Source organism: Schistocerca americana, chromosome 11, assembly GCF_021461395.2.
Source record: "Schistocerca americana isolate TAMUIC-IGC-003095 chromosome 11, iqSchAmer2.1, whole genome shotgun sequence".
NCBI lineage: Eukaryota > Metazoa > Arthropoda > Insecta > Orthoptera > Acrididae > Schistocerca > Schistocerca americana.
Window position 1 is genome coordinate 194564131 of NC_060129.1, and position 27477 is coordinate 194591607.

The 27477-nt window shown below is 39.2% G+C and overlaps 1 protein-coding gene across 1 annotated transcript in view; it reads left to right on the plus strand.

The window, feature by feature from the left end:
• Positions 1–27477, plus strand: part of LOC124553582 (basement membrane-specific heparan sulfate proteoglycan core protein) — a 799417-nt gene that overhangs the window by 559082 nt on the left and 212858 nt on the right. The window contains exons 28-34 of the mRNA XM_047127431.1: positions 167–298; positions 3666–3782; positions 6441–6634; positions 10498–10710; positions 12330–12467; positions 16952–17113; positions 21618–21826. Coding sequence (XP_046983387.1) covers positions 167–298; positions 3666–3782; positions 6441–6634; positions 10498–10710; positions 12330–12467; positions 16952–17113; positions 21618–21826 — 1165 coding nt within the window. The remainder of the gene's footprint in view (positions 1–166; positions 299–3665; positions 3783–6440; positions 6635–10497; positions 10711–12329; positions 12468–16951; positions 17114–21617; positions 21827–27477) is intronic.

The window sequence follows — 27477 nt, forward strand, 5'->3', positions numbered from 1 at the left end:
ATAGCATTCCTGTCATCTCGCAAACTAGAACACATTGGTGTAACACAAAATAATGACACTGTCGACCCATCCTTTATTGTCACGATACAGAGGCACGTGATCAGATCTCGTGGCGCCTGTACAGTGGTTGGAAACAGTGTACTGATGAACATGAAATTGTGTGTAGGTGCCCACGGATGTGAGCCCAACGAATTCCAATGTGACAACAAAAGGTGTGTGCTCAAGACGTGGCGCTGTGACTCAGACGACGACTGTGGCGACGGCTCTGACGAGCAGAACTGTGCAACTAATCCGCCAGGTGAGTCCTGCTACCATATTGTAGGTTTAATATTTCTGTTTGATAGATATTTGGAGATAAAACAGTCTCTACAAGGCTGTAATCATTGGCGTTGATTTTGATATTCTGTTTAATGTCAGTGTTAAAAGTGCAGTCCCTGCAAAGGTTCGTACGTGCACAGGAAAAAGCTGAGACAAATAAGTGTTCGCTTTTGAATCTGGAAAATAGCTGGATGCTTGTAGTTATGGCCTTGCTGTATATCTTTACCATCTGTTTGGATTACATAAGGGCATGTACTTGAGGTCAGCAGTTTGTCAAGGTCTCTCGATAATGCTTTCGCTGTTTGTATTTTCCTTTTCCTTTTGAAATCACTGTTGCATTGTAGCTATTGACAAGTGATTTTGCACTTAACATACACATTTCAGCATTATTACAGTACAATTTACAAAATGAAAAGTCATAGAGACTAAACTATTAGTAGGGTTAGTAGGGGTATCTTACTCCCGCAGTATTTTCATACAAATAATGGGTCTTATACTAATATATTTCCAGGGGCAGATGTGGACTCTGACCACAATCTATTGGTTATGACCTGTAGATTAAAACTGAAGAAACTGCAAAAAGGTGGGAATTTAAGGAGATGGGACCTGGATAAACTGAAAGAACCAGAGGTTGTACAGAGTTTCAGGGAGAGCATAAGGGAACAATTGACAGGAATGGGGGAAAGAAATACAGTAGAAGAAGAATGGGTAGCTTTGAGGGATGAAGTAGCGAAGGCAGCAGAGGATCAAGTAGGTAAAAAGACGAGGGCTAGTAGAAATCCTTGGGTAACAGAAGAAATATTGAATTTAATTGATGAATGGAGAAAATATAAAGATGCAGTAAATGAAGCAGGCAAAAAGGAATACAAACGTCTCAAAAATGAGATCGACAGGAAGTGCAAAATGGCTAAGCAGGGATGGCTAGAGGACAAATGTAAGGATGTAGAGGCCTATCTCACTAGGGCTAAGATAGATACTGCCTACAGGAAAATTAAAGAGACCTTTGGAGATAAGAGAACAACTTGTATGAATATCAAGAGCTCAGATGGAAACCCAGTTCTAAGCAAAGAAGGGAAAGCAGAAAGGTGGAAGGAGTATATAGAGGGTCTATACAAGGGCGATGTACTTGAGGACAATATTATGGAAATGGAAGAGGATGTAGATGAAAATGAAATGGGAGATATGATACTGCGTGAAGAGTTTGACAGAGCACTGAAAGACCTGAGTCGAAACAAGGCCCCCGGAGTAGACAACATTCCATTGGAACTACTGACGGCCTTGGGAGAGCCAGTCCTGACAAAACTCTACCATCTGGTGAGCAAGATGTATGAAACAGGCGAAATACCCTCAGACTTCAAGAAGAATATAATAATTCCAATCCCAAAGAAAGCAGGTGTTGACAGATGTGAAAATTACCGAACTATCAGTTTAATAAGTCACAGCTGCAAAATACTAACACGAATTCTTTACAGACGAATGGAAAAACTAGTAGAAGCCAACCTCGGGGAAGATCAGTTTGGATTCCGTAGAAACACTGGAACACGTGAGGCAATACTGACCTTACGACTTATCTTAGAAGAAAGATTAAGGAAAGGCAAACCTACGTTTCTAGCATTTGTAGACTTAGGGAAAGCTTTTGACAATGTTGACTGGAATACTCTCTTTCAAATTCTAAAGGTGGCAGGGGTAAAATACAGGGAGCGAAAGGCTATTTACAATTTGTACAGAAACCAGATGGCAGTTATAAGAGTCGAGGGACATGAAAGGGAAGCAGTGGTTGGGAAGGGAGTAAAACAGGGTTGTAGCCTCTCCCCGATGTTGTTCAATCTGTATATTGAGCAAGCAGTAAAGGAAACAAAAGAAAAATTCGGAGTAGGTATTAAAATTCATGGAGAAGAAATAAAAACTTTGAGGTTCACCGATGACATTGTAATTCTGTCAGAGACAGCAAAGGACTTGGAAGAGCAGTTGAATGGAATGGACAGTGTCTTGAAAGGAGGATATAAGATGAACATCAGCAAAAGCAAAACAAGGATAATGGAATGTAGTCGAATTAAGTCAGGTGATGCTGAGGGAATTAGATTAGGAAATGAGGCACTTAAAGTAGTAAACGAGTTTTGCTATTTGGGGAGCAAAATAACTGATGATGGTCGAAGTAGAGAGGATATAAAATGTAGGCTGGCAATGGCAAGGAAAGCGTTTCTCAAGAAGAGAAATTTGTTAACATCCAGTATTGATTTAAGTGTCAGGAAGTCATTTCTGAAAGTATTCGTATGGAGTGTAGCCACGTATGGATGTGAAACATGGACGATAAATAGTTTGGACAAGAAGAGAATAGAAGCTTTCGAAATGTGGTGCTACAGAAGAATGCTGAAGATTAGATGTGTAGATCACATAACTAATGAGGAAGTATTGAATAGGATTGGGGAGAAGAGAAATTTGTGGCACAACTTGACCAGAAGAAGGGATCAGTTGGTAGGACATGTTCTGAGGCATCAAGGTATCACCAATTTAGTATTGGAGGGCAGCGTGGAGGGTAAAAATCGTAGAGGGAGACCAAGAGATGAATACACTAAGCAGATTCAGAAAGATGTAGGTTGCAGTAGGTACTGGGAGATGAAAAAGCTTTCACAGGATAGAGTAGCATGGAGAGCTGCATCAAACCAGTCTCAGGACTGAAGACCAGAACAACAACAATATACTAAATTTGGTGAAATTGCTCCACACATTTTTGAGCTGTGCTTTTACGTCACCCCTTCTCACTGCTGCCCCCAGCCAAAGTGTGGCAACTTCTGTAGAAATTTCTTCTGGTGCTACAGACATATATATGGTGGGTGTCGTTGTTTAGCAGTGACTGGTCGCAGCATTTTATTTGCCAGGGATTGTTTACCTTGTACTCTGTGATTGTAAAACCATCTATGTCCCATTTACATATACAAGATTGCTGTTCAACTCACCCCCTTTTTTTGGAGAGGATTCACAGAACAACTGAAAGACTATTTTTTACCGTCCCACTCTCAAGTAGCACATAGAAAAAATGAACACTTACATTTTTGTGTATGTGCTCCGGTTTCTTGTATTTTACCACAGCTGCCTGTGTATGTGGAAGTCAAGAAATTATTTTGATTTTTCGAGGATCAAGTTGGTGATGGTAATTGGAAAAAAGATATTACTGCGGTAAAATAGTTTTGTTTCAGTGTCTTTCTGTCAGATGTATTCTGATGCCTTGTCATTGATCTTCCACCAAACTGAAGAGCCTTTCATAACATTTTGTTCATATACTTTCATTAAGTAAGCTTTTTATGTTGCTGGAGGCAGTCAAATAAAACATTCTTTCTACATTGCAGGTTCTCCGTGCCGATACAACGAATTCCAGTGCCGCTCGGGTGACCAGTGCATCCCTAAGTCGTTCCAGTGTGACTTGGAAGTGGACTGCCAGGACAGGAGTGACGAAATTGGCTGCTGTAAGTAACTGTGCCTGTGCGTGTTCAATACAGATGCTCCAGAGTGACATGTTCGCCCAGTAGTACAAGAGCCACTCTGTCTACCTCATTAGATAAGGTTTCTAGCCAATAAAAGCAGGTACTTTTAATTTATCAATAACTCATTTCTGAGGATTTAATTATCTTTCAATAAACGACTTTAAAATAATCTGGTATCTTGATTCAGTAATTTTCAGCACTCAAATAAATTTTGGATTAAACTTACTCAGAATTGACTATTACAATTCAAGCCTTTTATTTATAACAAATACATCTGCATCTTGTCATGTGTTGCGGAGGGCGCTGTGTACACCACTTTCACTTCCTCCTCCTCCTGTTCCAGTTGCAAATTGTTTGCAGGAAGAACAATTGTTGTAAGCCTCCCTGTGGTCAGGATTCTTTCTGATTTTACCTTCGCAGTCTTTTCACGAGCCATACGTGGGAGGAAGCCCTATATTGGTTGACTCTTCTAGGAACATAAATTCTCAGAATTTCAACCTCTAAATCGTCACTTAGTGATATGCAACATCTTTCCTCCAGTGTCTGCTGCTGGAGTTGGCTGAGCACCTATGTGATGCTTTTGCACTTATTATATGAACCTTTGACTAAAGGCAATGCTGTGCTTCGGATCTTCTGTATTTTGTCGATCAAGCCTATCTGGTACACATCTCAGACTGATGAGCAATATTCGCTTATCAGTTGAAACAGCTACCTCCTTTGTGAGTGGACTACACATCATGATTGTTTATCAAATGGAACTCAGTCTGACGTCTGGCTTAGATACAATTAGTTTTATGTGCCAGTTACACTTTACACGTAAATCGTCCCGTACGTATACTCCCTGATATTTAATGGATGTGACTGCTTCCAGAGATTGTTCTGCAATAGGGTAATAACATAAAAATGGATCTCTCTGTCTATGTGCAAGCTGTATTTCACATTTGTTTACATTGAGGACCAGTTGCCATTCCATGCAGCAAGCATCGACCCTCCGCAGGATGGAGATCTTTCTCCATTTCACTACTTTTTTTCTAGCATTGCGGCTTCTCAGTTTACAACAATATCACTTGTGAAGAAATTCGTGGTGCTTTCGATGTTATTCACTCGGTCATTTATTTACAGAGTGATTAAAAAAAGTTTACAAATTGACACAACACATCGGGCATACGACAAGGATCAGTAATCGCATAGGAGCTGTCGTACACGGGCCCTTCAGATATCCCCACAGGAAAAACTCGATTGTGGACAGATCAGGTGATCGTGACGGCCACGCGACTGGCCCACCGCAACCGATCCAGGGACTGGAAAAGGTTTCTTCCTGTCTGCTAAAATGTGCAGGGGCTCCATCGTGCCGAAATTGAATGCGGAAATGAATAGGCACGGGAAAAGTCACTTCAGGGAAATGTGTGGCCCGATCAAACAATCTCCAGTGATGCCAGCCGTGTTAAGAGTAAATTTGTGTTATGAGGCAAGTGTACATGTAGCCCGAGGATTCACACCTGCCCAAGTATGCATATTGTGAACATTCATCACACACTCAAGTGAGAACACAGCCTCATTGGTGAAGAGGACACTTGCTGTGAAGCTGCAGCCTGTGACAGATTCCTTCAGTAACCACTGTGCAAATCCCATGCACTTGTTATAGTCTCCCAGTTGAAATGTCTGGAAGCGTTGTAAATGAAATGGATGCAGTCCTTTGTCACTGTATAATGCTCCAAACGGAGGGTCGGGGTATATCGGTGGTGCTGATATACCTCGTGTGCTTGTTGAGAACTTATGCTATACAATTCCTAGAATGCTTACTTCCAGTACAACTGTCCGTGTTGTCGATTGGCTACGGGCATCTGGCTCGTGCACACGGAATGATCCGGTTTCGCACAGTCTGCGACACAGGTTGGCGAGTAATGTGTGGCACGGCACCTTTCTATTGGGACATTTCTCGCAATGCAGTTGCACGGCTTCTCATTTGTTGCAGTTGCCCGTGCTGTAATTCAAATACATTGTAGGCAGTCTCCGTGCGCTCCGCCAGCGTTTGTATAGCATCGCTTTCTCGTGACCGTAGCACCTACCCGTGGCAATTGCAACCTCAGTTCCGATGCGATTACTGATCCTTGCTGTATGCCCGATGTGCCATTTCAGTTAAAGAATCGCCCTGTATACTGTAAAAAAAAAAATGGTGCTGTAACACTCTTTTAGAGTGTTACAGCAGATTTCACTCCACTGAGAATGACATGCTATGTTCTGTTTGCTAGAAACTCTTCAATCAAGGATCACAGCTGAGCTCAGTCTGTATGCTTGTGTTTTGTATGTTAGTCAGCAGTGCAGAACTGTATTTAATGCCTTCTGGAAGTCAAGAAACACAACATGTGTGAATGTACATTAGAGAGCCACTGGGTATCATGGGTCTCTTGTACCAGAATAGTAAGCAAAATCATGAACAAACTGCAAAAATTTGTCCGAGTTCGGATTGGTCAAAGTTTATCCATTATTCCTGAATTATTTCAAATGTTGATCCTCACGAATATTGTTAAGATGAAATGAAACGTGCAATATCATATGTATTGGAGAAATTTGTTGCAAGGGATTAAGTACATTCTTTATGAAAGATCAGTATTACAGAATTTGTTCTTTCCTCTGCAGCTCCCGTCTACATTCAGACCCCTCCACCACCTATGGTAAATCTCAACATCGGCGACACGATGAACATCAGCTGCACTGCAATCGGCGTCCCTACCCCGGAGGTGGTCTGGCGTCTCAACTGGGGCCACATTCCCGCCAAATGCACGACCAGGAGTGTGAATGGCGTTGGCACTTTAATCTGCCCCGACATCCAGGTCAGTAGCAGGCAGCTTCTCCAAGTGTAATCCACACTGCTGAAACTATAGCCTAGTTCTTAAATTTACACATAGCTTATAAGCGTCTAGCAGGATTTGAACCAAGTTTTGTTGCTGGGTAACCTTGGGGGGGGGGAATAAGGTGTGTCGTCGTTACGGTCATCAGTCTAGAGGCTGGTTTGATGCAGCTCTCAATGCTAGTCGTTTCTGTGTGTATGAGCCTCTCCCTCTGTGAATAACCTCTGCAGCCTACATTTGAATCTGTTTACTGTATTCGGCCTGTGGTGTCCCTCCACACACACACACACACACACACACACACACACACACACACACACACACACTTCCCCTCCATTACTAAATTGTTGATTCCTTGATGCCTTAAGATGTGTTCTATCAACAAATTTCTTCTTCTTTTAACACTTTTTGACATAAATTTCCTTTCTCCCAAATTTGAATAAGTTCTTTTTCATTAGTTACACAATCTACCCATCTAACCATCAGCGTTCCTCTATAATGCGACATTTCAAAAGTTTATATTTTTTTCTTTTCAGAACTGTTTATCATCACTTCCATTTAAGGCATTTTCCAGATAAATAACTACAGAAAAGACTTCCTAACACTTTAAATTTGTTCTAGATATTAACAAATTCTTCTTTTTCCGAAATCCTCTTCTGACGATTGCCTATCTGCATTTTATATCCTCTGTGCTTTGACCCTCTCATCAGATATTTTGTTGCCCAAATAGCAAAACTGATATATTACTTCTAGTGTTTTGTTTCCCAGTCTAATTCCCTCAGAGTAATCTGAAATAATTCAGCTACCTCCCATTACCCTGGTTTTACATTACTTGACTGTCATCTTAATACCTTCCTTTCAAGACAGTATTCATTCTGTTTAACTGCTTTTCCAACTCCTGTATCATCTCTGACAGAATTGCAATGTCATCAACAAACCTCGAAGCTTCTTCTTCTTTTCCCTGAACTTAAATCCCCTTCCAAATTTCTTCTCGGTTTCCTTTACAGCTTCTTGTTGTGATCATCGTTGTCTTCAGTCCAAAGACTGGTCTGACATAGCTCTTCATGCTAGTCTATCTTGGACAAGGCTCTTCATTTCTGTATAACTACTGGAGCCTGCACCCAGCTTTACCTGCCTACTCTGAGTTATGCTCTCCCTCTACAATTTTTACCTCCCTCCATTGCCAAATTGACAGTTCCTTGATGCTTCAGGTAGTGTCCTATCAACTGATCCTTCTTTGAGCCTGGTTGTACCATAAATTTCTTTTTACCCCAGTACAAATCGGTACCTTGTCATTATTTCTTCAAACTGCCCATTTAATCTTCCACAGTTTCCTATAGCACCCCATTCGAATAGCTTCCATTGTCTTTTGCCTGAACTGCTTGTTATCCACACTGCACAAGGCTGTACTCAAGACAAATACCATGAGTAAAGACTTCCTACCATTAAATTTATGTTTGATGTTTACAAATGTCTCTTCTTTTGGAAATTCTTTTTTTATTTTATTTATTTATTTTTTAAATATAACTACCTCGACAAAGACATATTTAATGTGACTAAATGCCATTACCTTTTTGTTTTACTTTAGACGGTGTTCATCTTACAGCCTTGTTTCAAGACACTATCCATTCTGTTCAACTGATCTGGGTCCTTTGCTGTCTCTTGACAGAATTTTGACTTCTTTTCCTTGAGATTTGATTCCCTTTCCAAGTGACTCCTTGGTTTTCATCACAGCATTTCCTTCACAGCTCGATCACTGTACATATTGAATAACATTGGGGATAAGCTACAACCATGTCTCACTCTCTTCCCAACCACTGCTTCCCCTTAGTGCTCTCTGACTCTGATAACTGCAGTCCATTTTCTATACAAGTTGTAAATTACTTCTTGCTTCCTGTATTTTACCCCAGCTACCTCCAGAGCTTCAAAGGGTGTAGTACAGTCAACATTATCAAAAGCTTTCTCTAAGTCTACAGATGAAATGGAAAGTTTGGACAATGAGTCAAACTAGAACATACTAGAAAGAGCTTAACGATTAATAATTGACTTAAAGGGAGGAAAAAAGGTACCTCAAAACTAAAAAAAACTGTGGTCATGTGCTTCACCTTATAAACATATTGCCTTTGTATGAGTTAGATACTTTACTTGATTCTCTCTGTTGTGCCATGAAGATATGACAGTGATGTAGATTAATATGATCATAATTGGATACATATTGTAATTAATGTAATTTTTTAAAAATATTTCATGATGATCTGTTCTTTTATTGAAACAGTTAGTTTTAATAAAGTGACGGACAGCTGTTGTGCCAAATCATAATTTTTCAAAAATTGAATTCATTTCCACTTGACAGCTCCTTCTACCCCCTAGACGAAACTCTGTGTAAATATAGTGTAAGTGAATGAAATTTCCACTGTACAGCGGAGTGTGCACTGATATGAAACTTCCTGAGAGATTAAAACTGTGTGCCGGACCGAGACTCGAACTCGGGACCTTTGCCTTTCGCGGACAAGTGCTCTACCGACTGAGCTACCCAAGCACGAATCACGCCCCGTCCTCACAGCTTTACTTCTGCCAGTACCTCATCTCCTACCTTCCAAACTTTACAGAAGCTCTTCTGCAAACCTAGCAGAACTAGCACTCCTGAAAGAAAGGATATAGCGGAGACATGGCTTAACCACAGCCTGGGGGATGTTTCTGGAATGAATTTTGGGAGGTAGGAGATGATGTACTGGCAGAAGTAAAGCTGTGAGGACGGGGCGTGATTCGTGCTTGGGTAGCTCAGTCGGTAGAGCACTTGCCCGCGAAAGGCAAAGAGTTCGAGTCTCGGTCTGGCACACAGTTTTAATCTGCCAGGAAGTTTCATATCAGCGCACACTCCACTGTAAAGTGAAAATTTCATTCTAGAAACATCCCCCAGGCTGTGGTTAAGCCATGTCTCCGCTATATCCTTTCTTTCAGGAGTGCTAGTTCTGCAAGGTTTGCAGGAGAGCTTCTGTAAAGTTTGGAAGGTAGGAGACGAGGTACTGGCAGAAGTAAAGCTGTGAGGATGGGGCATGATTCGTGCTTGGGTAGCTCAGTCGGTAGAGCACTTGCCCGCAAAAGGCAAAGGTCCTGAATTTGAGTCTCGGTCCAGCACACAGTTTTAATCTGCCAGGAAGTTTCATATTGTAGGTGGTTGTCTGATGTTATGTGTTCCTTCTCAGGGTGCTGTCCTTGCAAGACCCGTTTAAATTCAACAACGTGCAACATCTGTTTGATCCTCACTGAGGGATTACAGTGGCATACCAGTCAGCTGAAATTGTCTGCTAGTATTCGTAGTCGTACACTGCTGCCCTTAGGTGATTTGCACAATCTTGATGTCACTTTACACAGTCTTATTTGGTGAAACGTAAAGGAACCAAAGCAAGAAATCAGTTCTTTTTTAAACGGAGTCATATATGAAATACACATTCTTTGCCCTTTGTACCAAGATACGGAAGCAGTACAAATAAAAGTGCTAGAGACCACTTTCGTGACACTACCATTGGGTTAAATTTATTACATTTTACTGTAGATAAACATTTTTAAAAAATCTAGTTTATGTAGATGACCAGCATCTAGATTTTTTCCACAGAGAAAATGTGTCTTATTCAGGAATCGACTGTCACAAATGTGATCTGTGGAATGTGCAAAAAGCTTGGTGAAGGCTCTTCATCAGGATGTAGTTTGTGGAGTACAGTTTGTGAACAGATCAACCCAGTGCGGTGTGGGAGCCATTCCGTGCAGTGTATCCCTCTCTCACACACTACAGTGTCCGGTCATTTCTTCACTCTCTCGTCACTCTGACACTCTGTGCTCTACAGGAGACGGACCAGGGAGCGTACAGTTGCGAAGCCATCAACACGCGTGGCCCAGTGTTTGCAGTGCCGGATGCCATCCTGGTGGTGAACCGGCCACCTTCAGTGTGCCAGCGAGGCTACTTCAACGACCTGGCCTACCGCCCGTCAGACTGCATCCCATGCTTCTGCTTCGGCGTCACTTCGGACTGCTCCAGTGCGGACCTGTTCACGTATCAGGTAGGTGCAGGTGCTCCCACAAATGTTCTATTTCAGCTGTTGGCCAGTTTCACCAGGTTGTTTTCATCAGCATTGCAGGAGAGTCACGTGTACCAAAATCGAGTAGTGGAATCGGCTTACTAGTAGTAACGATCTGCTAGTTTGAATCCTTACACTCACACTTGTGTGTATCAAACACACATCATTTACACGACAGAAACATTATTCTATTGTTGGTTATAATTTTTAAGTCTCAGTTAAACTTCCGGCTAACTGACACGTACACATTAAGAAAAAAAAATATAACAGTCATAAGGTATAACTTAATTTTTTGTTACACTCGTACAAAATCGAAAGATACATAAATTAATAGCTACAGGCAGAGTTCTCAGGGGGAACTGTTAACATTTTTTATCACCAGTATCTTGCAAAATTGAGAGATATCTCATTTCATTAGCCAAACAAACACTAATCATTCCAACTGTCACAGCTCGTGCTTCGTCCATAGATCTTATTGGTGGGAGGGGGAGGGAATAAGGAAGAGATTTCTTGTCTTTTAAAAGGGGCTAATTTTCTAAGTTACATTATCGTGTTCATTATCACAGTTTGCTGATTAACTTATTTTTTAGGCACTGAAAAGGAAAATTGACAATAATTGCCAAATTCTGGTTACAAGTTTAGTACAAATTGAAAAAGCTGATAAGCCATGTCTCCATGGGTCACCAATCTGTTATTGCTCAATCCACATTTAAACCAAACACAGAAAAAAATAAATGAAATAAAGTTTATTGCTTACTAGCTTTTTGGTGTCCATGCAGTAAAAATTGAGAACGAGGCGTGACATTTTAATTTGTTACTTCTTTGGTAGTAACTATTTGCAACACATTTTACAGACAGTATCGACGTATACCATTGAATGTACCTGAAAAATTATATCATCATATGACAGATAGTTCAGGAGATGTGACGTCGTAAACATATAGATAAACTAGGCTATGCATAAAACAGTGCACAATAAGACTTCCGCATTAGGCACGACATTTTAATTTATTACTTCTTTACTACTAACTCCATTTGTAACATACTTGGCATACAATATTTACATATATCACTTACTATACCTGCAAAATTATGTCGTATTACACATATTCCAGGAGACATGACATCATAATCATTGAGATGCATGAAAAACTAGCTTTTGCCGAAACTGGAGTGCAAATTACCTAGATTTTACTCGTCTGGCATTTGATAATAAGAGCACTTGGTGACTTCAAAGAAATTTTAAACATAATTTCGAACTTTTTCTTGCTTAAAGCCCTACAAACAGTTTATTGTTTACTAAATTTTTGTTTTAATGTTTTAAAGCTTTGTCAGTCTATGGGAGACCAATCTGAAACTAACAAAACCCAGCACAATTAAAAGCATCTTCAACCACAAAGGCTTTGCATGCTTAACACAGTTACATGCTGTAACACATGACTCGTGTTTAAAGGAATCAGACGTTTGATGCTTGTTGTACACAGGAATCGATTCTCTAAAGAAATGGGGAGAGGGGGTTTATTTTAATACGAGATATGAGTTCAAATAAAATTTTTCATGTGTCGTGAACAGGATGTGATGTGTGTAACATGTATCGACAGTTGCCTCCACCACTGGACGCGACAACACTGGTTGGAGTCCGCATCGACCCGCAGACGGGAGCTGTTAGCATCAGTTCGCAGCTACCGCGGTCACGTCCCGGCATCCGGCCACTCGACAGGACAAGGGGCAGCTTCCAGGTGAGAATTTATTTCTGGTTTCTAGTTGTCAAAGGGAGACATGTATCAAAAGGTTATTATGTATCTGAGTGCACTGTTTTTTGTTGCTGTATTTTAATAAATTCATGTGTAAAATACAGAGAACAAAAAATTTTATGCAAATTGTTCACAACTCAGACTGCAGTTTTAAGAGCTGAAGGTTGTGACGGGCATAATTCTGAACACCAATGAGACTGGGTTCAATCTATCCTTCACGTTATTTGATTGACAGGGTCTACTGCAATTAACATCGGGCCTATTCCTCTATTGGTAAAATGTGTACCTGGAAACTGAAATGTCGTGCCAACAAATTCTGGTTGGACCACAAATTTTTCGGGCTGCCTTTAACCTAGCGTTACCTCTCAATAGTGCGAAGATTTATCAGAAATGAAATGTGTTTTGGATTCCACATTAGACTGAAGCACCCCGTTTCCTACTTGAATAACTGGAATAGGCAAGGGACTCACAAGTTGCCAAAGGGGTATTCAGTTGAAAGAATTGCACCAGTTCATTGAACCACAAGGAATTGTTATGATAATTAATGCCAGTTTGCACAGGTGAAAGCATGTGGTAATAGATGCAAAAACATTCCAGTGGACATGGATATGCAAACAATGTGTGAGGTAATTGTCTGCCTATGAACCACTACTGACTTCCGCATGAAGTATTGTCCTAGTTGTGAGCTAGTTAACAGGAGTGAGTCAGTAGCTACAAAAAGTGGTGCACTAAGAAGAGAGGTTGAAATAGGCAAACATATGTTTGTAGATTTTCAGAAAGCTTTTCACAGTGTTGACTAGACTACAGTCTTTGAAACATTGAAGGTAGCAGAGGTAAAATACAGAAAGTGAAAGCTTATCTACAACTTGTAGAGAAACCAGATGGCAGTTATTTTAAAGTTCAGGGAGAAGAAATAAAAACTTTGGGGTTAGCATATGAGATTGTAATACTGTTGGAGACAGGAAAGGATTTGGAAGATCAGTTGAATGGAGTAGGCAGTGTCTTGAAAATAGGTTGTAAAATGAACTCAACAAAAGCAAAACAAGGATTATGAAGTGTAGTTGGATTAAATCAGACGATGTTGAAGGAATGTAATTAGGAAGTGAGATACTAGGAGTAGAAGATGAGTTTTGCTATTGCGGCTGCAAAGCAACTGATAATGGCTGAAGAAGGTCTAATATGAAATACAGACCGGCAATAGCCAGACAAGCATTCCTCAAAGAGAGGAATTTGGTCACAAATAATGTTAATTCAGGTATTACGAAGTCTTTTGTGAAGGTACTTGTCCAGAGTGTATGGAAGTGAAACATGGTGGTACAGACAAGAGTAGAATAGAAGCTTTTGAAATGTGGAACTACAGAAGAATGCTGAAGAGTAGATGGGTAGATTGAATAACAAATGAGGTACAGAATAGAATTGAGGAGAAAAGAATAACAAATGAGGCGGTAGTAAATAGAATTTGAGAGAAAAGATATTAAAAGTACAACTTGACTAAGAGAAGGGTTCAGTTGATGGAACACATTCTCAGACATCAAGGAAACTTCAATATGGCAATGGGAGAAAGTAAAAATTGTAGTGTGAGACCAACCCTTGACTTCAGCAAGCAGGATCAAATGGATATAGATTGAAGAAAGTTACACAGAGATGAAGAGGCTTGCACAGGATGGGCTAGTGTGGAGAGCTGCGTTCAGGCTGAAGACAACAGCAACTACAGCACTTGAAATAGCCTTACAGAAAATTTAAATCCTCATAACCACGGACGTACATTTTACAGGGGCACAGTTTTAAAAGACCAAATGCATTGTCATTTTTTGATCCTCTGTTAAATTAAATTTCCATTATGTAAATGTTAGATTACAGTTGAAAATTCAACAAATTTTCCATTTTTCATCTTTCTTAAATGTAACAATTTTTATGCAACATCAAAAAGTAATACTTTTCTATATGAGCATTTTGTAACTCATTATTTTTTCAAAATTGTTCAGGCTTTCGTGGCCATTTGTTGATAAACTACCTGTTGGCTTCTCTTTGAGGTGCTTCGACTGACATTTATTTGATGATTTTTCTGACATTTCGCCAGCGTGAGTGGCTGGCATTTCCATTTTGGATTCACTTTCCATTGCTGCTGGTGGAGGGTGAAGCTTTGAAGCTTCACCCTCCACCAGCAGCAATGGAAAGTGAAGCTTTGACAGTGCCAACCACTCGTGCTGGCAAAACGTCAGATAAACAGTCAAACAAACGTTGGCTGAACCAGAGACAAGCCGACAGGCAGTGTTAGTCATTACTTTATGTATTTGTATAAATAATATTTGTGTACAAATACATGCCATTTTATCTGTGATTGCTACATTCAGTTGTCACCTAACTATATCCTGAGAAGCCAAAAGCCAGTTTGTGATCAAATGAATAATGTTTTGCTGAGCATCTTAAAAGGGTTTCCTGTTTAGGGGCAGTTTGCAGGCAAAAATTCGAAAATTTTGACATTTTACAAAATGCCCTAGAATATTATTTATTCTTTCCTGCACAAAATGGTACATAAATTATCTGTGAGCAGCATTTAGAAGTATTTTATTTTTAATTCTCGTGTCTTACATGCATATCTCTGTAATCAGCTGTGACAACAGAAAGTCATTTGTAATGTCAGATGGATGCAAGAATAATCTGTATGAGGTGAATCCGAAGAGAGCTATCGAAAAAGGTCTTAGCGCAGTTCAGTGTTTCTGATCGTTTATGAATCTAACACCACCACCACCACCACCTCCTCCTCCAAAAATTCAGAGATAAACTGAAGTTATAGGAGAAGCAGTTAAATCTGTGGCTTCCCTGTCAATGAAGGCTGCAACAAATGAAGCTATTGAAATGAATGAAGGCAGCATTGATGTACCAGTCGTGTTTGATGGAACATGCTAAAAGTGTGGCCACACATTGATAAACTCAGTTGCCACAATCACAAATGTAGACACAGCCAATGTAATTGATTTTGAGGCACTTAGGAAACATTGCTATAGCTCCTGTGAAAAAAATGGAAAAAATGAACATGAAAACTGTCAGAAAAATTATGAAGAAACCAGCAGAGGAATAGAAGCTGATACCACAATGAAAATGTTCAGCCGATCACTGCAGGAAAAGGGTGTCCGATACACACAGTACCTTGCGGATGGACATTCTAAAGTGTATAAATGTGTTGCTGAAGCAAATCCGTATGAAAATAATGTGATAAAGAAATTGGAGTGCATTGGGCATGTGCAAAAGATGATGGGGTCATGTCTCAGAAAATTAAAACAAACTCTTCCCACCACCGCACTGTCTGATGGCAAGCCACTTAGAGGTCGGCTGACTCATAAAACAATAAATCAGCTTCAGCAGTATTATGAAATGGCCATGAGAAATGATGGAAATGATTTAGAAAGTATGATGAAAGCAGTCTGGGTCTCGTACTTCGACAAACTTTCAACCAACAAAGTCGATCTGGACCTGAATCATTGTGTAAATTCCAGAAGGCTGAAGTTTCAAGAGCATCATTTGAAAATAACTCTATTCCTGAAGCTGTTATGGAAGCAATCAAACCAATTTATTGGGACCTAGCTTACCCAGACCTCCTTTGAAAGTGTCTACATGGGTGAACACAGAATCCTAATGAGTCATTCAATAACATTATCCAGACATGTGTTCCCAAAAATGTTTTTGTAGGGCTCAGTACACTAAAATGGGGAGTTAGTGATGCTGTATTGACATATAATGATGGAAACATGAGAAGAATAAGGTTCTCAAACATCTTAACATCACTCCAGGCTACCATACTGTAAATGGCTTGAAGTTTTTATGGACAAGTTGAGACTCACCAAGGCACAGCGTGCAGCTGAGTTTATCACCAAATAGGCAAGGTCAGTCAGAAGAAGGAAGCTGGCAAAAATGATGACGCTGACTATGCTGCCGGGTGTTTTTGAGCCATAATTTAAAATTACAAGTCATTTTTTATCATTTTAAACTTTAAATGTGATTTTCTCAAAATGACATTTTTTATGCTTTATGTTCCTTTATATCAAAAACCGCTTGTGATAGCAATATGAAACTTTGGCACCTATTTTGTTATGACAAATTGCACCTACTGAAGCACAACAATATCAATAATTTGAATGGAAAGACATGTAGGGCATTATACGTACAATTATTTGTAATAAAAAATAGCACAACTGAAAATACATATTTATCTCCCCTTCTTTCTTACATCATCTTTTAATTCTGGTTCAGTAGACATAAATAATATGGATAAGATATGTGTAAACATTTTAGAGCGTTGTCTTTATTGGATCCAGAGATAAGGGTACATAAACTAGGCTAATGTAAAATTGCCCACATAGACGCTGAAAACTCCCCTTAATACTATTACTTTAATGCATTGATTCAGTAGTGTAATCCAGTTTTCATTGCATGCAGCAACCTAAGGTAACAGAATCACTTCTTCACAGGTGTACTCAGTGGAGCGTACATCTGACGGCATATACCCGTACTTTGCTATGCCGGAGAACTACCTGGGTAACCAGCTCAAGTCCTATGGAGGCTACCTGAAGTACACTGTCAACTTTGTCGGCCAAGGAAGACCCAACAACGCTCCTGAGGTCATACTTTCGGTAAGTACGGAACATACCAGACCACAAGGTACTGCATCACAAACCAAACTGAGATAAAATTCTCCGGAAATATGACACCCATCTCTGAACATCATTCCTGTTTTTATAAACTGCTTTGGGTCCTAGTAACACCCAGTGATAACCTTGGAATAATTAGTGTCATTGCGTCTCACTTATCTGGTTGCAGCTAGGTGTATTGTAACATTACCCATTACTGTCAGTTTTGAGATGTATTGTCGTGGTGGCAGTGGTAGCTGGCTGTAGGAATAAAGTATGAAGAATTAAGGTTAATGTCAGATAAACAAGAGACAAAACTCTGAAAAAGTTACCTCAGATGCAATACTTTTTATTGGTGCACCCAGTTTTCTGATTCTTCTACATAAGTAGTACTCATGTGTTCTTAAACATTTTAAATTTGACCTGGGGCCTAAGTTTTTTTGTTAGAGGGATGTTGTAGCAAAATATAGCAACCTTTTGAGGATGGGGCATAAAATTTATTCAAGTTTCAACCCACGTAATTTCTTTTTGCACGTGTTGACTCAGTGTGTCTTCTGGTCATGCTAGTTAAACCGTTGCACATAGTGATTGTTCTTCTTTTGCCTGGCTCTAGTTTCTTTTATTTTGAGTGCATATTACTTGCCAGTTCAGATAAAATAAACTGTGCATGACAAGTCGTCCCATGTTCAAGGGCATTCAATTGTTTTCCATGTTAGGGATGAAAATACCGTGTTGTTATCGACTTTTCTTTCTTTTTACCCCCTACTTTTTGGATTTTCAGCTGAGTAATAATTTTCTCTTCAGAATATTATGACAATTTCCCTAGTTCTATTTTGTGAAAAACTGACGTGGTGAGACAGCTGCTGTGTGAAAATAAAAGTTAGCTCGTACAATAAAATAAAAAACAGTAACCAGCCACCGTTATTCTATTTATGATGAACAAATAGTGCCTTTACCAGTTAGGGACTGATAGATTCATTGCCAGACAGCTGTTTATGTCATAGTCTTTCAAACAATGGATTCCAGGTAGGAATGTCAACAATGTGGGAAAAGATAAATTGACTGTAAATAAGACATGTCAAGTTGCAGACATCCGGACTGGTATGTTGGAGTTGGCGGTCATGTGTGCGTGAAGTGTGTGTGTGTGTGTGTGTGTGTGTGTGTGTGTGTGTGTGTGTGTGTGTGTGTGTGTGTGCGCGTCTTTTGCTGAAAGGCTGTGTGAAAGCTGTATGTGAGTGTCTTTTAATTGTGTCTGTCTGCAATTTGACGTGTCTTCTGTGTGGTAAGTGGCAATCTGTTTTCTCCTTCTTTATTTGTAATTTAGTCTTTGTGAGATTCATTTTACAATGGCAGGTAGATTTGTTTACTTTGTTGTAAGTATTAACTTGTATTTTCGCACTGACATGGCGTCACCATCTCAGTTTTTTTACAAAATAGCATTAGGCTTATCTCGCCGGGGACTGAAAAGTGTGTGCTGAATTAATCCCACACACCTTGACTGCCAAACACGGACTCCTGCCGTGACTTGATTGAAATTAAATTCTTTTCTGGACAAAATGGTAACGGATGAAGAGGCGTGGTGTTATCAATATGAACCTATCTCAAAATGACAAAGTGCATAATGGGCCTCTTATGGTCCCGGCTGGGGCAGGAGATTTTCTCTGCTCGGGGACTGGGAGTTGTCTTGTACTCATCATCATTTCATCCCCATCTCCAATGCGCAAGTCACCCAATGTGGCTTTGAATACAGTAAGTAATTGCCCTCGGCGGCCAAACTTCTCCGCTGGGGGACTCCCGGTCCACAATGCCGTACACTCATTTCCATTTTATGGTTTACCAAGACTGAAGAAGGTGGGAATGTGCTCTGTGAGCTGAGCAACATCCCAAAGGAGGACTGTCCTCACAGTTTCACTTGATTGCACAAACATTCTGAGAGTTGTCACGTGGGAGGAGGCATGAAGCACTAAAACAACCATCTTAACTTTTCTCTATCATTTTTACTTACCCAGTCTCAAAACTTTTTGGATTGATGGGGTGTAGGGTGAATCCAAACTCCAGTGACAAAATTTAAGAGGTTTTTCAGGGATGTTATTGTGTGTTTGGTAGAAGGAACCCATTGTCACCCATGAGTCAGTACAGGGTAATGGCAGTTGGTTTGATCTCTTAACCCCTGCCCCTTACCTTTGCATCTGTTTTGCACTGCTCAGCCTTGCAAATGTTGACAGCATATGCTGTGTTTCTTGTTTGGAAACAAATTTGTTCCATTCCCTCAGAGTACTTGCTGTCAACAATAGTAATGCCTACCCTATTCTTCATAGTCAAGCTTGCACTCAGTATTGTTCAGTTCTGTCTGGGGATTGTTTCTCGGCAGTGTCAGTTGTACCTTAATGGTCATTTAGAGCAGTACGGATAGATTTCCTAGTGGAAAGTTGGCCAATATGCACCTCCTGCATGGGTTCACATAATGCAGTGGAAGAGAGGCACGGCAGCACTACGCGGAGCTTTTCCCACAATGACGGCAATCACATCACACTACTTTTGCAACCCAACATGCAGTTCTGCATTCCTGTAGCTTGCCAGCCATTCTCACCATTCAAAATTAATGTTCCACTCTTCAGTCGGGTGCACACGGTTACGAAAATCCCTGGCAGGTTGAATTTGTTTTGTGAACCGAGACTCGTACCTGGGACATTGCCTTTTGTGAGTAATGTTCTTATTGACAGAACTATTCGGGCACAACTTACGAACCACTCTCATAGCTTTACATGCATCGCTGTTTCTCTCTCCTCCTTTTCTCAGCAATATCTTTTCTTCCACGAGTGCTTCCTGCAAGATATGTGGGAAGGAACAAGAAGAGGTACTGGTGCAAGTAAAGCTGTCAGGATGGGTCGTGAGTTGTACTCGTATATCTCAGTCTGGAGAACACTTGGTCCACAAAAGGCAAAGGTTCCGAGTTTGAATCCAGGAGTGGCATTTAGTTTTAATATGTTGTGCAATTTAAAATAAGTGCACATTCCACTGCAAACTGAAAGATTAGTTCTGGAAACAGTTCCACAGCGACTTCTCTGCAACATCTTTCCTTCCACACATGGTCGCCCCACCAGACGTGTAGAAGATAGTGATAGTAACAGTGGAATGAAGACAGTCAGTTCATTCAGTTGGTGGAAAATAGTCAACTTATACAGTTGTAGTTTTTAGTTATTCATTCATTCTTTTGAGTGAAATCAAGTTGTAGGGGCAATGAATGAAAACAATTGATTCAGTTGGTTGTAGTTTCACATATCTGGAGAATTATTATTCATTAATTTTGAATGAAAGCAGTCTGAGGGAGCAACCAAATGAAAACAGTTGGTGCAGTCTGGCGTTTTCTCTCTGAGCGGAATCATTATATCATTTTGCCATTGTTGTTAAATCATTATTGTTGACTGCTCTCTGTTATTATCTGTAGTCATTGTTATTGCAATTGCTATAGTTGCTTTGTACTGAGTACCAGTAAGTAGCTTTTAGTTCTGTTTTTCATCCTTGTTTATCAATATATGTTTCCTTAATAATGAACTTTGTGTCTGGACCAGAATACCAAAATGCTCAATTGCATTGCAGTGGAAGAAATCATGACTACTTAGAAAGTGATCCTCAAGATAAAATTCAGTGTGATATACAATATCTGCAAGGATGATTCATATTACGAAACCATATTAATTAAAAAGTAAAAGAAAAATTAATGAATGAATGATGACTTTCTTATCTTTTTAAATTCTGACAGGTGAGAGTGTTATACGTGAAGAAAGCATGTGATTAAGCCACCAACTTAAAAATTGTATCTCGTGTGCTCTCTGCTCGGGTCATCTCAGCATTTACCAAAATAGAATTATCAGAGATGAGTGCAAACCAGGGGAAGTAAGAGACGGAGCTTCAGTAAATTCAAATGAAAAAGTGTTCTTCATTCATTTAAACGTGAATTTACAATGTAGTGCAAGTTGTTGAGCTTTTAAAAACAGCTAAACTTCGATATTTAATGCCAAAAGTAAAATTCTTCATTTAAAAAAATAACATTTTTATTGTGCCAACAAAATGAAACTTTCACCTCCACAGACTTTATTCACACGTCCTTGAAATTAAATTTGTTATTTGTCTCTAAGAAAGTAGACAACTGTTGTCATGGCTAGACAACTGTTGTCACAGCTCGTGTATAATCGAAAATGCTGAACAAGTATGTAAACAAAAATACTTGTACCTGGAGAAAACATTAATATAACTGACATGATTTTAGAGACTAGTTTCGTTTGGTTGTTTCATTTTTTTGAACAAAAAGAAAATAATAATAATTTACTGCCCAATCAGCTGTTAAAAACAGTCAGTTGTCCCATCAGTAGCAGGAGAGCATCCTTGGAGTTTGGAAGTTTTCACCAATGTAATAAGACAGTTAAAACATGAGCAACCAATTTCACTTTTCAAGTGGCAGTGTTCACACGGGGTCACTTATAAATGCATTTTCGTCTCTTCACAGGGTAACAACTACACACTGGTGCACGTCCCGCGGCAGCAGCCCGAGGCGGGCCGCGACAACGACATGTCAGTCCGCTTCTTCTACGGTGAATGGTACAAACGGACCGGTGCCAGGCCTGGTGGTGATATTCCTGGGGGGCCTACGGATGTCCTCGCCTCTCGTGAGGAGATCATGATGGCTCTCAGCAATGTGGACAACATCCTCATCAAGTGAGTGACCAAGTGTAGTGAACTTAACAATAGAACCACATGGTCTGCTAATCTTCAATTTGCTTCATACTTATAGAATTTGAAGGTCATTGCCCGGGCATCTATTTCTTGAAGCAGCAGAATCTACTTCCTGAAACATTCTAAGAGCAAAAAATAATCTTTTAAGTTTTCTTGGGTGATGTTATAAATATTTTGAGTAATTTTACACAGCCATTTGTTGGACACATAGTGTTCTAGTCTTAGAACTGCGTAATCACTGGTCCTATTCATACTGGAAGTACAACGTGTAATTTATGATTAGAAAAAGTACTGGTCATTCCCATTTTCCAGAACGGTTGTCGGACAGATGCACATAATTATAGACCGATACTGCTGATGTCAATCTGTTATAGAATTATAGAACATGCTCTGTGCGATTTATTCATCTCATCACGTACAATTTTCAAATCATTTGATTTGATGTACAGGAGACATGTCAAGGTTTACAAAAGAAACTTTTTCACTTTTTAAAGAGAAATACAAAAGTTTACATTATATTTTGCATTTCTAAGTTACAGCTACACATGTACATAAAATAATAAATGCAATACAATCCCTGTGTTCAGACTGTGAAGCTGTCCTCAATGAATTCATTGACAGAATAACAACACTTTTCCATCAGAAGAATAATGAGCAATCTTTTCAGTGAACCAATCTCCATTTTAAATATATTACTGCCTTTTATTTTATTGAAAATTTTTATCCCCATATACTCTGGCGTTTGGGCATAAAGTTTTAAACAATGTGTCGGAAGTTTGAAGTTATCTCTGTTGTGAGTGCTGTAGTTGTGGTCAAAATGGAAAGTGTGGTCACACTTTATGACATTTCTGGAGAATGAGAATTTCCTGTGTAAAAACCAGCATGGATTCCGTAAACTGAGATATTGTGAAACACAGCTTACTCTGTTCATCAGAAGACATTACATACAATTAGTCACTGTTGGTTCATGATTATTAAAGCTTACTGAGTATCAGACCAGATTCGTGACTCGATTTAGCTCTTCCTTGCCGATAAAACTCAACATATTGCTCTCAACAGGATGAAACTGACAGATGTAAAGGTAATTTCAGTAGTACAACAAGGGAGTGTTGTAAAGCTGCTTCTGTTTAAAATGTATGTTAATGATGGACAATGTCAGAAGCTTTGTGAGGCTGTTCACAGACGATAGAATTGTCTATTGCCAGAATGAGATTCATTGGAAGAATCTCAATTCTCAAGCAGGTATGTGGCATACTTTGTACACATGTTAAGGATAGCTGTCTTTATGTTACCAAGGTAAACATGCATGGGCAAAAACAATGATACAGTAAACTTGAATTATATGAGCTAAATCACTGTTTCATTAAACAATGATGAAATAAACATTCATTATGTCACTCTGTTGCTGCTCACAAGTGTTACCCCAGAGTAATGAACTACTTGAAGCCTTAAAATGCGCAGTTGCATCAGATTGCCGCTAACCACTTATTCAATTGCTAGTTATCTCACAGACAACTGCCTCAGTGTCGGATTGCGCTGCTAGCTCAGAATCTGGGTCATTTTCTTGCAGGGATCATAAATTTTTGCTCACCAATCTCTCTCTCTATTTTATATTACTGCTGTTCACTTGGACATATAACAGCACGATGTATCACTGAGTTAGCTGAACCGATAACTAAGGAATAGGTATGGCCTCACAATTGTAAAACAACTCTGGAACAATACAAGAAAATGTCATTTGTGGTTGACACACTTTTTACGTAGGTGCACCTGCTCGAGGGTTAAAGAAAAGCAATTCATCTGCAAAAGAATCACTTTACAAAGTACTTTTCCAACCAATTCTTGAGTATCAGCCTGGTGCCCATGTAAAGAAGTAGAACAGACAGAAATGAAACGAAATCATCGTGTGGCATTGTTGGCCAGGAGGCCCCGTTTGGGGAAGTTTGGCGATTGCAAGTCTTAATTCAGGTGACATCACATTGGGCAACTTGCACATCGGTGGTGGTGATGATGGTAGCACAATGCTCAATCCGAGAGTGGAGAAAATCTCCAACCCAGACGGGAATTGAACTCGGGCCCGCTGCATGGTAGGCAGACGTGTTACCACTCAGCTAAACAGGCGGGTGGAACAGAAAGAGAAGATGCAGCAAAGAGTGACATCTCGTGTGGTGGGATTGTTTAGTGTGCGTGAGAGCATTGTGGAGATGTTCACCATACTCCAGTGGCAAACACTACAAGAGGGGTGTTGTGGGTCACAGAGAGGTTTCCTGTTGAAATTCTGAGGTCATGCATTCCAAGAAGAGTTTAACAACTCTTTTAACTTCTCTGACACATGCCTCGTGAAATGACCATAGCAACAAAAATCAGAGAAATTCAAACTTATGTGGAGGTTTACCAACAATCGTTCACCCTGTGCACCATTTGCAAATGGAACAGAGAGAGGGGTATGAGCTTCCAGTTCCAGAAAAATTTAAATAATAATTAACAAACATTGAATGATAATTTTTATACAAATAACAGTTTGATTTTTTAATTACTAATCACACAAGAATGTGAGTATTCAATAAATTAAAATTTGCTACAAAAATCCAAAACACCACATAGAAAATAAACTACTTATTTTATTTCTACGGGTTGAACAGTGTTAATGGTTGGTATAAAATTTTTCATTCAATAATAAACAGTTCACAATTTTGTACCAAATTTTAGTGTATTCTGATACTCGCATTGTTTTGCAGTTGGTAACAAAAGATAAAAAATTATATTTGTGTCAAAAAAGTATGTTAATTAACATTTCAATATGGTAATAAAAATAGAAGTCAAATAAAAGAAAAGGGAAGGAAAAGTTGCTGTCAGAAAGAATAAAATCAAAGACTTTCTGATTATAAGAGTGAAACACTATTTGCTGAGCTGTAGGTGGCTCTGTTAAAAATGTCCAAAATTTTTTATATCTCTGAATTTAATGCTGCTTGGAAATCTTCAAAAGCTTCTTTTCATTCCTTTTTATTTTTATTTATTTGTGTGCTGCACTGCTTCAGGAAATTGATGTCTGGGACTGGTCTCCAAATCCTATAGGTGTGGAGAAAGTCAAAGAGATTGAGTCAGCAGGGTGTATACACCTTGGGAAACCTGGGAATTTTTTCGTCTGGGAGAAAACTGGGAAAAACCTGGGAATTTTTAGAATTCTGGCAATTTTTCACTGTGTTAGTTTTCAGTTAAATTGTTGTAATTTTGACTGGTAAGAACTGCTACTGTAACAAAGAATTTTACTTTAGCCTACTACTGCAAAATAATAATGCAACAATAAAACATAAATGGGAGAAAGAAAACCAAAATAAAACTTAAGATGCAAAGGAAATATGCCATTTCTGACATCAAAACACAGTGAACATACAAGCGTCTGCTGACACCAAAATGTGTCAAATGCTTTAGGATGAAGACTATGCAATAGTTTATAACAACAAATTGATTCCAATGACCGTGACGTCCCAATGGTTTACATTAGGTTCTTGTGCGCATGCACAGTTGAGTCGCATATGGGCAGTACCTGCTGTCACTGCTGTTAGCTGTATCAACAGTAGCAACATGCAGCCAGACACTAGCCAAAAAAAATTTTCTTCCGAGTCCAAGCTGCCAGTTTTGTTCATGCGAAGAGCAGTCGAAGTTGCGGTGGAGAGGGTTGATAGTCTCCACGTGACCCGTGTTTAGGTGTAGCGCATTTGCTGTTTCTTCTTCATTTACAACTCTCGTGCCAAATGAAAACAAAATGGATTTCTATGGCTTAGAGCTAGCAAGTGAATTAAAATACAGTCACATACTTATGGAGGCTAAAATATGTTATTAGTTTTAGTTTTCTGATTTTATTTTATTTCCAGGTTTTTGGCAGTGAAGCATTAATTGCTTTGCAAAACACCGAAGTTATTTTTGTCGATTTGCTAAATAAATTAAGCTTTTATTAATCTTTTCCGCAGAGGCAGCCAATTTATTTTTAAATGAAGTGTTTTGTTCCACAGTATTGGCTAGTGTCAGATGTTCGCTGAATTACAAGTGCCCGTTTTTATCTCCTGACACATATGGCGTTATGCCATAAGGAACCAAACCTAATATAGTATTGGCACTCAAAGAAAATTTGCAGCCTGAAAACCGCAATGTAAAGCTTAATGTCAGGTTGCGGCTTACTTCTTTGTGAATCTGGACATACAAATGAGTACTTTCAGCCGAATTATGCATTTTAGTCTGGTTTATGAAATTCCGATGCTCTTTGAGTACCCTCTGATGTTCTGTTTTGTTTATGACGTATGTAAGATCTCTTAATGCTATATAGGTACGAACATGTCGGCTTCCTACGTCATCGTAGTTGCGCACGTGCAGTGACACCATTTTCTGGTGCTCTCTGACAAGTGCCGGATCAAATTCTAACAGGTTGGAGGAAAATATTGCGAATGGTGGTCGAAAGGTGTTACTTTCAAAGTAAATTTAATTTTACGCAAGATGAATTATGTTACGGGTACAAATGTGCTTTGAATTTCTTAAATCACGGAGCGTTTGATTCTCATTTAAAGCCAACCACTTAAAATTATTTCGAGCCCGGACATTTATGTATTATTTAAAATTTTACTGGCACATTTGTGTGATGTTTATTGAAATGTAACACATGCAAAAAAGACCAACATTCTATGTGAAAACTTAGCTTACCTTGTAGCTACACTACGTATATTAATTTAAACCATTAACTTTTCCTATTTATGTGTTCACACTATGAACAGTGATGATGGTTGCTATTGGCTGACTGTCACGTGTCCTACGCCCTGCATATCTGCTATCATCAGCTGACGAGATCACATGACATCAGCTACGATTGGCTTACCGAAGCGCATCGCAATTTCGATTTCAATGCTTGAGAAAGTAATGTGCTGTGTTTGGTGGAATTCAAATATATACTTTCGTAATACGAAAATATGCAGAGTACATGCTGCTGCACATCAAAGTTCTTTAAAAAAACACGTTTCTTTTTTTTGGGGGGGGGGGGGGGGGTTTCCATTTGTTTTTAAAAGTGCCAAGAAGTTCTACACTGATGTATTAAACCTTAACCATTCAAAAGGATAATAAGTTGTATGATTCTGAGAAAAAGTATTATGTCACTTAGCATGGAAAAAGTATAATTTCACCCAGGAAAAAGTGTATTTTCAGTTGGGACATCTGGGAAAAATCTGGGAATTTTTTTCCTTGTCAAAGTGTACACCCTGGTCTGACGAAGTCTGTTTTATACAGTATTATTCTATTATGTCCATATTCAAACATCACCAATACAAATTGAACAATTTTATTTTAATTATTATAAGTAAGTGCGGTGAGGCTCATGATAGTGCAGATTCCATTGTTAGTGGCTTGCAGCTGAAACCTTGCGTACACTGGCTCTGCCAAACTCTGCCTTGATATAAAATGCAATATTGTGTTATCATGATCTTGTAAACTTCACATGAAACAGAAACAGAAAACAAATTTGTTTAAATATATTGAAATAAAACCAAAATAAAAATATAATTAAATTGAATTATAAAGCCTGTATTTTTATTCTATCACTGCTGCACAAGCTAAACATACACATTATTATTTGTTGCGTGGAGCACAGA